The sequence below is a fragment of the Oncorhynchus gorbuscha genome, linkage group LG16 (assembly GCF_021184085.1).
Source record: "Oncorhynchus gorbuscha isolate QuinsamMale2020 ecotype Even-year linkage group LG16, OgorEven_v1.0, whole genome shotgun sequence".
NCBI classification, from domain to species: domain Eukaryota; kingdom Metazoa; phylum Chordata; class Actinopteri; order Salmoniformes; family Salmonidae; genus Oncorhynchus; species Oncorhynchus gorbuscha.
Window position 1 is genome coordinate 66,175,341 of NC_060188.1, and position 13,017 is coordinate 66,188,357.

Below are 13,017 nucleotides of genomic sequence, written 5' to 3' on the forward strand. Positions count from 1 at the left end.
AAAAATATTGTTCAGGTCAAAAACAACAAAAACTTACTTTGGCTAATTTCTTCCATTGACTGAATTGGTGCCTAAATCTGTCAAACAGGCACTTCTGAGCTGAATTTAATTCCCTCTTTCTGACTTTCATCAGTAGAAACAAGGGTAAAAAGGACACAAAGAGACACTACTCTTCCCTACCTCCCTCGCCTCTGCTACACCGACCTTTTTACACTAATTGGTAGCAACCTTCTCTCATTCTCCTTTTCCATTGATGTAGAAAAGGCTAGAGTGAAGAGGGGGCCTGGTGGTCCACTTCTGATGATGAAACAGAGGGCTTTGCTAAGTAGGCACCAAGGCCACCATGCATCCAAATTGTTGGATGCAGTTCCATATTGGACTCTTTGTCTGATGCATTGCCATTACTTAGACAGAGCATCAGTAGGTTAATATTTAAATAATACTATTTTCAAATAGAGGATGTTATGAAACTGTTTAAGTTTCTATATCATAGAAATGTAATAAAATATGTCAAAATGAAGTTATATACCACTGTTAGTTGATCATAGCATGCATGATTGACGGTTTTTGAATCAACAAACCATTTCCTTATTATTCTGCATCTACTGTACACACATCCATATGAATGGCATACTTCAGTACTTGCCATCTTAACCTACACTGACAACTCACATGGAAAACACCAAACCACTGGACCATGCTCTCAAAGCTAATCAAACAAGGCTGACTGCACCCTGTTTTTAAGCCTGGAGGCGACACTGGCTGTGCTGCTCTTTCTGTCTATATATCTACCAATCTATCTCTCTTCATCTACTTTATCCATCTGCCTGCACGATCACAATCGACAACTAACTCAGAGACATTGGTATTATTTACAGCACGTTAAGCATCTGTTGGTTGGGTCCCCCAAGTCTCTACAGGGATAGAACATTCTGGATCATCTACCCATCTTCTTAACCACACTGCACCTTCACTGTGGAGGCAGTGTTTTATCACATCGTGTTTCATAATTTCATAATGACATCACGCTCAACGGACTAAAATGCTTATTTTTACCCCAAAATAAATTTGAAGGCAATAGAACAAACAGTGTTGTGATTTGTTGTCATTGTGAAGAGGCTGTGAAATTAAACAAGTGAGTGTCTCATCAACACAAAAGATATCATGGCTGTTGAATGAGCCTGACTGTCTAAATCTGAATGTTTTTTTGATTTAACCAGGTAGGCTAGTTGAGAACAAGTTCTCATTTGCAACTGCGACCTGGACAAGATAAAGCAAAGCAGTGTGACACAGACAACAACACAGAGTTAAAACAGGAGTAAACAATAAACAAGCCAATAACACAAACAAGTCAATGACACAGCAGAGAAAAGAAAGTCTATATACAGTGTGTGCAAAAGGCATGAGGAGGTAGGCAATAAATAGGCCATAGGAGAGAATAATTAAAATTCAGCAGATTAACACTGGAGTGATAAATGAGCAGATGATGTGCAAGTAGAGATACTGGTGTGCAAAAGAGCAGAAAAGTAAATAAAATAAAAAGTATGGGAATGAGGTAGGTAGACTGGGTGGGCTATTTACAGATGGGACTATGTACAGCTGCAGTGATCGGTTAACTGCTCAGATAGTTGATGTTTAAAGTTGGTGAGGGAAATAAAAAGTCTCCACCTTCAGTGATTTTTGCAATTCGTTCCAGTCACTGGCAGCAGAGAACTGGAAGGAAAGGCGGCCAAATGGTGTTGGCTTTGGGGATGACCAGTGAGTTATACCTGCTGGAACATGTGCTATGGGTGGGTGTTGTTATCGTGACCAGTGAACTGAGATAAGGTGGAGCTTTACCTAGCATAGACTTATAGATGACCTGGAGCCAGTGGGTCTGGCGATGAATATGTAGCGAGGGCCAGCCGACTAGAGCATACAGGTCGCAGTGGTGGGTGGTATAAGGTGATTTGGTAACAAAACGGATGGTACTGTGATAGACTGCATCCAGTTTGCTGAGTAGAGTGTTGGAAGCTATTTTGTAGATGACATCGCCGAAGTCGAGGATCGGTAGGATAGTCAGTTTTACTAGGGTAAGTTTAGCGGTGTGAGTGAAGGAGGCTTTGTTGCGAAATAGAAAGCCGATTCTATATTTGATTTTGGATTGGAGATGTGACAGGACGGGATAGATACACCGCACCACAGACAGAACCAAATCTCCACCCGAGCGGATTTACATAATCCTGCATGCAACAAAAAAATATTGAACAAATCTGCTTAATATCTGAGTATTTGTGGAGAGCATTCCAATCTAGCCTGTTGACAGAGGGACGGTCACTTGTCTCTAAATGTGGAGATAATGTGGATTTAGGGACCGGGTTATAATGCTATCGCCAGAGGCCTGACACAAGAACTTAATGCATGTACAGATGCAGTTACAAATAATACACGAGTATACTTAAGAAATGACCCAGCTGCTTTTCAAGACCACAGATGGCTCCTAAAGCCCCCAGCCAGGAGGCTGCAGCGTGGACGGTTGCGATGTGTTTAAAAGACACTGAGACCAAGCAATTCTTCAGGCTCTGGCTGAGACTGGGACCAGGGTGTGTGACTGGTTTATGATTGCATGTGATTCTTTCTCTGATTATCTCCCAACCTCCCCCATACACCGTGCGCACCACCTCTTTTCTACTCCACACATGCATAGTCTGATTATATAACCCAGTAGTAACCCAATACTGGGCCCCATCTTGACTGGTTACCTGCACATTGTTTGGAACACATTGTCATTTCATACCAGTGTCTTCATACTGGGCACAAACTGGTGAGATTATTTAGGCTTATTTATAGGTTGAAACTTTGTGTGAAAGGAAATGGGTGGTGAGGTGGGAGGTGAGCTAGTGGGGACTATTGGCATTGATTTCCATTTAATTATTTATTCACAGAGCCCCTCTAAAGCCTTGGCTTGATTCTTTATGGGCATATAAATCCATCATGGAGATGGGAAGCTAGTGAATGTCTTGTGTGCTGCAAGATCCCACTTTGTAATGTCTTATTAAATCACATTTTATTTGTCACTTGCTTCGTAAACAACAGGTTTAGACTAACATTGAAATGCTTACTTACAGGCACTTCACAACAATGTATAGATATATTTTTTCAATAATAACACACGGAACAAATACACAATGAGTAACAATAACTTGGCTATATACACGGCGTACCAGTATTGAGTCGATGTGCAGTGGTACAAGATAATTGAGGCAGATATGTACATATAGGTAGGGGTAGAGTGATCTCATTTATAAAATCCTGTGTTCATGCAGTACCATAGAAACCTATATAAACATGAGCAGGGAGAATCATTGTCAGATAGGTGCTCTGCGACGGTCACACCCTGACCTTAGAGAGCCTGTTTATTTCTCTATTTGGTTAGGTCAGGGTGTGATTTGGGTGGGCATTCTAGTTTTCTATTTCTTTGTTGGCCGGGTATGGTTCCCAATCAGAGGCAGCTGTCTATCATTGTCTCTGATTGGGAATCATACTTAGGCAGCCTGTTTTCCACCTGAGTTTGTGGGATCTTGTTTTTGCACAGTAGCTGTATAGCCCTGCAGAACTTTACGTTAGTTTATCTTTTGTTGTTTTTTTGTTGTTTATTTTAAATAAAGAAGATGTACACTTTCCACGCTGCGCTTTGGTCTCATTCCCGACGATGGCCGTAACAGCGACGTACAGTATGATCTCATACCTCAGTGTATTTTGTATTTGTACTTATTATGGATCCCCATTAGCTACTCGTCCAGGGGTCCAACAAAATTAAGGCAGTTTATAATTTTTTTTAAACATTCACAGATTTCACAACATACTGTGTGCCCTATGTATGTATAGTGCATATGTTATTGTGTGTGTGTGTGTGTGTGTGTGTGTGTGTGTGTGTGTGTGTGTGTGTGTGTGTGTGTGTGTGTGTGTGTGTGTGTGTGTGTGTGTGTGTGTGTGTGTGTGTGTGTGTGTGTGTGTGTGTGTGTGTGTGTGTGTGTGTGTGTGTGTGTGTGTGTGTGTGCCAATATTTGTGTTGCTTCACAGTCCTCGCTGTTGCATAAAGCAATTTTTTTAATCTGTTTTACAAATCTAGTTTTACTTCTTGCGTCAGTTACTTGATGTGGAATAGAGTTCCATGTAGTCGTGGCTCTATGTAGTACTGTGTGCCTCCCATAGTCTGTTCTGGACTTGGGGACTGTGAAGAGAACTATTGTGGCATGTCTTGTGGGGTATGCGTAGGTGTCTGAGCTATGTGCCAGTAGTTTAGACAGCTCGGTGCATTCAACTTGCCAATACCTCAATACATCAATACCTGATGAAGTCAATTTATCCTCCACTTTCAGTCAGGAGAGATTGACATCCGTATTATTAATATTAGTTCTTTGTGTACATCCAAGGGCCAGCCGTGCTGCCCTGTTCTGAGCCAATTGCAATTTTCCTAGGTCCTTTTTTGTAACACCTGACTACACGACTGAACAGTAGTCAAAGTGCTACAAATCTAGGGCCTGTATGTAGGACCTGTCTTGTTGATAGTGTTGTTAATAAAGTGATGCTCTGCCTTCTTATAGACAGACTTCTCCCCATCTTAGCTACTACTGCATCAATATGTTTTGACCATGACACTTTACAATCTAGGGTTACTTCAAGCAGTTTAGTCATCTCAACCTGCTCAATTTCCACATTATTTTTTACAAGATTTAGTTGAGGTTTAGGGTTTAGTGAGTGTTTTGTTCCAAATACAATGCTTTTAGTTTTAGAAATATTTAGGGCTAACTTATTCCTTGCTACCCACTCTGAAACTAACTGCAGCTCTTTGTTGAGTGTTGCAGTCATTTCAGTCGCTGTAGTAGCTGACGTGTATAGTGTTGAGTCATCCGTATACATAGACACTCTGGCTTTACTCAAAGACGTTAGTAAAACTGAAAAAAAGCAAGGGGCCTAAACAGCTACCCTGGGGAATTCCTGATTCAAACTGGATTATATTTGAGAGGCTTCCATTAAAGAACACCCTCTGTGTTCTGTTAGACAAGTAACTCTTTATTCACATTATAGCAGGGTGTGTAAGCCATAACACATACGTTTTTCCAGCAGCAGACTATGATCGATAATGTCAAAAGCCGCACTGAAGTCTAACAAGACAGTCCCCACAATCCCTTTATCATCAATTTCTCTCGGCCAATCATCAGTAATTTGTGTAAGTGCTGTGCTTGTTGAGTGTCCTTCCCTATAAGCACACTGAAATTCTGTTGTCAATTGGTTTACTGTGAAATAGCATTGTATCTGGTCAAACACCATTCTTTCCAGAGGTTTACTAAGGGTTGGTAACAGGCTGATATTGGTTGGCTATTTGAGCCAGTAAATGGGGCTTTACTATTCTTGGGTAGCGGAATGACTTTAGCTTCCATGCAGGCCTGAGAGCACACGCTCTCTAGTAAGCTTAAAATGAAGATGTGGCAAAAAGGAGTGGTAATATCATCTGCTATTATCCTCAGTAATTTTCCATCCAGATTGTCAGACCCCAGTGGCTTGTCATTGTTGATAGACAACAATAACTTTTCATGTCTTTCATAATTGTCATCACAAGTAGATTTTGGTTGATGTCGACTTAATGTTGCACTAAAGACCGGTAGCTAACACACCTAGAAAGCCAATCCAAAACCCAGGTGTGTTGTGTTTTCTACTCAATGTTTTAATGTGTATTTTTTTTATTTAACTAGGCAAGTCAGTTAAGAACTAATTATTATTTTACAATGACGGCCCACCCCGGCCAAACCCTCTCCTAACCCGGAAGACGCTGAGCCAACTGTGCACTGTCCTATGGGACATCGAATCAAGGCTGGTTGTGATACAGCCTGGGATGGAACCAAGGTAGTGTAGTGATGCCTGGAGCACTGAGATGCAGTGTCTTAGACCGCTGCTCCACTCGGGATCCCACTGGGTAGGGTTGCCTGGGAATGCTTCCCTCACACACACACACTGAGGCAGCCACTGACCGAGCCTCTCCATTGGGCCACCTATCCAGGCAGAATGTGTACCAGGATAGAGAGGGGGCAGCTGTAGAGAGAGGAGGGGGCAGCTGTTGAGAGGGGAGGGGGGGCTGCAGTAGAGCTAAGAAGACTAGCCTCATCTGCCACTACCACGGCCAGCCAGTCTGTCTGTCTGTCTGTCTGTCTCTTTCCTGTCTGTCTGTCTGTCTCTCTCTCCTGTCTGTCTGTCTCTCTCTCTGTCTGGCTCTCTTTCCCTGTCTGTCTCTTCTTCTCTGTCTCTCTCAGCCAACTGCTGCTGGATTCCATTGACAGAAAGCAATTGTGTTGCACGAGGCCAACTGTACTAGCCTATACACCGGGAAAGTGACCAAAGAAAATGCAGCTCAATTGTTTCTAGGATTGGCCCATTGTTCTGAGGGAATGAGACAGTGATAAGGTCCAAGATTGGGGGCCTCACTTATTTCCATTTCCCCCTGCTCTGCGCATGCAGTGACAGAACAGAATGTGTTATTGCAATGGGTCAGCGGTATACCTTGAATTATTCAGTGACTGTAGGGTGTACTCTTTTCAGGCGCTCAGTGCAGTGTTTGCATATACTGGATTCTGGGATGGCTTGTTCTGTTTTTCTCTAGCAGTGTAATAAACACAGAGACCAATTGCCTTCATCTGAGACATGATTGTTATAGACATGGTTTTATGGCTTAACTGAACTGACTGATGCAGTCGGTTGATTGGCAGACTTTGTGTCTAGGTCAATATCACTCCCGCTTCAACTAACACATTTACTATTCATGCTGGATTAAGCATTCATTTACATGTCATAGCTCAACAATCTTGTTTATCAAATGATTCTCACACAGTTAGAATATTCCCTTATGTAGGCCTCTCTAAGTAGTTCTGCCTACTTCAAATGCAAAATATTAAATGAGAAGACTACATGATTGAGCAGGCCTTTACATTATGACAACAACCATTAAATAAAGACTGCATAAAACATTTTGACTATGTATGGCTCTTACAGCAACCGCGGCCATTAGACAATCTGCTTTCAATTTCCCGGAATATGTGTATTTTGCGCGCGGAACACCTGGAGCGGAATGCTGGTTTGTTCTTCGGTGATTTCTGCCAGATTAGAGGCCATATGAAACTGTATCCATTCAACAAAAGTCTTCAGTTATTATGTAACCACGTAAATTCATGTTTCCTCTTTTCATTAGGCTAATTGACAGTTTATAATCCTAGTATGTCCTCGCTTTTAAGTATAGAGTTAGTCAGATGATGTATGGTTCTCTTCTAACAATACATTAAAATCATAATGCACCAGAAAACAAATGTGGAGCTGCTGCTGGGCTGCAACCTGGATTCAAGGGTAGACGTAAGATAGTAAAAGTAAATCCCTCCATTTTATTATGCTATGTTAGGTTTTGTATGGTATGTATTCATTTGTGGATGTCTTTCATCCATTTCGTATTATTTGTTACGAATTACAATTTGTATGATATCCCAATGGGCTCAGATGTCAGTTCAATGTATAATTTGATTTACATTTGGTTGAGTTGTCAACTAATGTGATTCCAACATTATATTTAAAAAAGTTTGTGTTATATTGCCTACCTGTCCGCCTTGACCAACCACACTCCTTTCATTTTGCCTTAAAGATTTCTTCAGTATCGGTGTCCCTTCCACAGGATGATTGAGCTAATGTAGGCTAATGCGATTAACATGAGGTTGTAAGCAACAACAACATTTCCCAGGACATAGACATATATGATATGGGCAGAAAGCTTAAATTATTGCTAATCTAACTGCACTATCCAATTTACAGTAGCTATTACAGTGAAAGAATACCATGACATTGTTTCAGGAGAGTGCACAAATTTGAAAATGAAAAGTTATTAATAAAACAAATTAGGCACATTTGGGCAGTCTTGACACCACATTTTGAACAGAAATGCAATGATTAATTGGATCAGTCAAAACGTTTGCACATGCACTGCAAAATCAAAATTGCACCTGGTCTGAAAATAATACATTGTGGCCTTTCTCTTGCATTTCAAAGATGGTACATAGAAATACAAAAGAACAGTTGTTTTTTTTGTTTGTATTATCTTTTACCAGATCCATTGTGTTATATTCTCCTACATTCCTTTCACATTTCCACAAACTTGCTCAGGTCATGAGCTACAGGCAGTTAGATTTGGATATGTCCTTTGAGGCAAACATTTGGGGAAAAAGGGGCAGATCCTTAAGAGGTAAAAGTAACCTTCTGTCTTAGGTAACCATAACAAGTGTGATATACTGTATTATACTATTTTGAGCATCCTGGATTTACGTTTCCTATGTTACGTCTAGTCTATGAGACCAGGCCTGGAATTGTGTTTACTTTAAGGTGTCTACCCTACAAAGATAAGCACGCAGGCTATATTTCCAAAGCATGCATTATTGTATTTACAAACTAAACAATAAATTCCACATAAGGACAAAAATTACCAGTGGTGGTTAAGAGAGGACCGTTTTGGGTTGGTTTACCGGGAGTTGGATAATAAATCATTTTAGATCGGCTGGACTTCACTGACACTTGCTTATATTCTAGCGAAACGTTTACTATCGTTGCCATAGCAGAAACTGCAAATAATTAATTTTTATTTCAGGCTGTATCCTAATTGGCTACTTTGACACGATTTGTTTGCGCTCCGTTTGAATACTGAAATTAGCAGCAACAGACTGTCCCACAGATTCGTTTATTAGCCTACGCTATTATAATAGCGATAATTGAAATAAAGCAGGTACACCTACCTCACTCATGATTCCCAAGTGTTGTAGTGTGGCAGCTAGGATGATTTCAGTATTTGATATACAGTTGATGTACAGTTGTCACTGGTAAGAAGTCCTGTCCACGATGCCTTGGATTCGTTATAGAGGGGAGGTTTTATACTACGTGAGTAAATCTTACATGTCATCACGTTTCCATTAAACCAATAGGAATGTCGTCGGCACTATCTCAAATCACCACTCAGAGCTAAAACATGCATTATAGTCGTACGTAAAGGCAGCATTATCAAGTTATTGTCACCTCAGCTGATTATTAGATAAAACAAACCAATACCACTTCTGTTGCCACAGCACAGTGTAGACGACACATCAAAGCTACCCAGATGTTTTCATGAAATGCAAAACAGCTAATGTCATCCAATGTTAATGGCACTGCAAGTTGTATAGGAAATGTGTTATAGCAACACATTTAGCCTTATTATGTGGGAAGACAGCTTTGCCCTGACCAACATAGCTGCAGGAAGTAGGGGTTCTGAGAGTGCTGCAGTTCAGTTGAAAAATCACAATTAAAAGGGTATTAATACCAGTCAAGTTTTTTAAAACTATTTTCTACATTGCAGAATAGTAGTGAAGACATCAAAACTATGAAATAACACATATGGAATCATTTAGTAACCAAAAAAGTGTTAAATCAAAATATATTTTTGATTAGAGATTCTTCAAATAGCCACCCTTTGCCTTGATGACACCTTTACACTCTCTTGGCATTCTCTCAACCAGCTTCATGAGGCAGTCACCTGGAATGCATTTCAATTAACAGATGTGTCTTCTTAAAAGTTCATTTGTGTAATTTCTTTCCTTCTTAATGCGTTTTAGCCAATCAGTTGTGTTGTGACAAGGTACGGGGTTATACAGAAGATAGCCCTATTTGGTAAAAGACCAAGTCCATATTATGGCAAGAAAAGCTCAAATAAGCAAAGAGAAACGACAGTCCATCATTACTTTAAGACATGAAGGTCAGTCAATATGGAAAATGTCAAGAACATTGAAAGTTTCTTCAAGTGCAGTCGCAAAAACCATCAAGCGCAATGATGAAACTGACTTCCATGAGGACCGCCACAGGAATGGAAGACCCAGAGTTACCTTTGCTGCAGAGGATAAGTTTATTAGAATTACCAACCTCAGAAATTGCAGCCCAAATAAATGCATCACAGAGTTCAAGTAACAGGCACATCTCAACATCAACTGTTCAGAGGAGACTGTGTGAATCAGGCCTTCATGGTCAAATTTATGCAAAGAAACCACTAGTAAAGGACACCAATAACAAGAAGAGACTTGTATGGGCCAAGAAACATGAGCAATGGACATTAGACCATTGGAAATCTGTCCTTTTGGTCTGATGAGTTCAAATTTTAGATTTTTGGATCCAACCGCGTGTCTTTGTGAGACGGCGGGTAGGTAAACGGATTATCTCTGCATGTGTGGTTCCCACCATGAAGCATGGAGGAGGAGCTGTGAGTGTGCTTTGCTCGTGACACTGTCTGTGATTTAGTTAGTTTCAAGGCACACTTAACCAGCATGACTGGCACAGCATACTGCAGATAAGCCATCCCATCAGGTTTGCGCTTAGTGGGACTATAATTTGTTTTCAACAGGACAATGACCCAACACACCTCCAGGCTGTGTAAGAGCTATTTTACCAAGGAGGAGAGGGATGGAGTGCTGCGTCAGATGACCTGGCCTCCACAATCCCCCGACCTCAACCAAATTGAGATGGTTTGGGATGAGTCAGACTTCAGAGTGAAAGAAAAGCAGCCAACAAGTGCTCTGCATATGTGGGAACTCTTTCAAGACTATTGGAAAAGCATTCCAGGTGAAGCTGGTTGAGAGAATGCCAAGACTGTGCAAAGCTGTCGTTAAGGCAAAGGGTGGCTATTTGAAGAATCTCAAATATAAAATATATTTTGATATATTTAACACTTCTTTGGTTACTACATGATTCCATATGTGATATTTCATAGTTTTGATGTCTTCACTATTATTCTACAATGTAGAAAATAGTACAAATAAAGAAAAACCCTTGAATTAACAGATGTGTCCAAACTTTTGACTGGTACTATATTCAACAAACTTCTGGCTGTCTTTTTGAGTGGGTGAATGAAGATTGATCAAAGTCTCATTCATTATAATTTCTACACATTAAAAAAATGTTTTATCTGTTTTTACACTTTCAAGTTATGGATTCATGATGTGTAAATTATGGGCCAATACCTACATCTAATATTTTATTTGCAACATCGACCAATACCGATATATACAGTGCATTCGAAAAGTATTCAGACCCCTTCACTTTTTCCACATTTTGTTACATTGCAGCCTTATTCTAAAATGGATTAAATTGTTTTTTCCCCTTCATCAATCTACATGCAATACCCTTTAATAACAAAGCAAAAACAGGGTTTTAGACATTTTTGCAAATGTATAAGAAAACAGAAATATTTCATTTAAATAAGTATTCGTACCATTTACTCATTACTTTCTTGAAGCATCATTGTCAGCGATTACAGCCTTGAGTCTTCTTGGGTATGATGCCACAAGCTTGGCACACCTGTATTTGGGGAGTTTCTCCCATTGCCTCGAAGCCACTCCTGCACTGTATTGGCTGTGTCCTTAGAGTCGTTGTCCTGTTGGAAGGTGAATCTTCACCCCCAGTCTGAGGTCCTGAGCTTTCTGGAGCAGGTTTTCCTCAAGGATCTCTCTGTACTTTGTTCTATTAATCTTTCCCTCGATCCTGACTAATATCCCAGTCCCTGCCACTGAAAAACATTCCCACAGCATGATACTGCCACCACCATGCTTCACCATAGGGATGGTATTGGCCTTGTGATAAGTGGTTCCTGGTTTCCTGCAGACGTGATGCTTAGCATTCAGGCCAAAGAGTTCAATCTTGGTTTCATCAGACCAGATAATATTGTTTCTCATGGTCAGAGAGCCCTTTAGAGACCTTCAATGCTGAAGAAATGTTTTGGTACCCTTCGCCAAATCTGTGCCTCTACACAATGCCTCTTTCGGGGCGGCAGGTAGCCTAGTGATTAGAACGTTGGACCGGTAACCGAAAGGTTGCTGGATCGAATCCCCGAACTGACAAGGTAAAAATCTGTAGTTCTGCCCCTGAACAAGGTAGGCTGTCATTGTAAATAAGAATTATTTCTTAACTGACTTGCCTTGTATTTTTTATTTTTTTAAAGACACTTTTACTCTGACGTACTGTCAACTGGGGATCTTACATAGACAGGTGTGTGCCTTTCCAAATCATGTCCAATCAATTGAGTCCACAGGTGGACTCCAATCAAGTTGTTGAAACATCTCAAGAATGGTCAGTGGAAAAAAGATGCACCTGAGCTCAATTTCGAGTCTCATAGCAAAGGTTCAGAATACTTATGTAAATAAGGTATTTTTGTTTGACATCTTTTTGCAAAAATGTCTACAACCTGTTTTCGCTTTTTAGAATGAGAATAAGGCTGTAACATAACACAATGTGGAAAAGCAAGTTTCTATGTTCATAAGTGTCACAACTTCCGCCGAAGTCGGTCCCTCTCCTTATTCGGGTGGCGTTTGGTAGATGACGTCACCGGTCTTCTAGCCATCGCCGCACCAACTTTCATTTTAATTTTGTTTTGTCTTGTTTTCCCACACACCTGGTTCACATTCCCTCATTAGACTAGATGTATATTACCCTCTGTTTCCCCCATGTCTGAGTGTGGAATTGTTCTTTGTGTAGGGTGTTACGCTACAGGCTGGCTTGCGCTAGGTTTGTTTCAAACCTAGGTTTGTTTGAGTGAAATGCATCAGAAAGGTATTGGAAAGTTCCGGAAAACCAAATCTAAAGTTAAAATTGCGTGTAGAAAAAAAGGATCTGCATTGTTTTTATTTGAGATTTTGTCACAGCCCCTTCTAACGTGTCCTGCACTGCCTGGGAGCATCGTAGAGAGGCACGCACGTGTTCCTGAGAGTCATAGCTTTTAGACATGGGTCGTAATAGCTAATAGCCCCAACTGCTCAAATGCTTCAGACAAATCCGGAGGAAGAAAACAGAAACCAGTAAGTTTGTTATAATAGCGCACATCAGAGATTACTCACAATTGGAGGAGGGTCTCAAGCGGAGGAGGAAGGAAAAATAACAGAAATAATATATTATTACGGGATATTATGCCAAGTTTCAAGAGGCCCTCTGAGGCCC

At 40.6% G+C, this 13,017-nt stretch overlaps 1 protein-coding gene across 2 annotated transcripts in view; it reads right to left on the bottom strand.

Annotated features, from left to right (window-relative positions):
• LOC123999980 (calmodulin regulator protein PCP4-like) overlaps positions 1 to 8,925 on the bottom strand; it is a 29,129-nt gene extending 20,204 nt beyond the window's left edge. For both annotated transcript variants that reach the window (XM_046306043.1, XM_046306042.1), the window contains exon 1: positions 8,802 to 8,925. In XM_046306043.1, coding sequence (XP_046161999.1) covers positions 8,802 to 8,810 — 9 coding nt within the window. In that variant the 5' untranslated portion in view covers positions 8,811 to 8,925. The remainder of the gene's footprint in view (positions 1 to 8,801) is intronic.
• Positions 8,926 to 13,017: the final 4,092 nt, after the last annotated feature.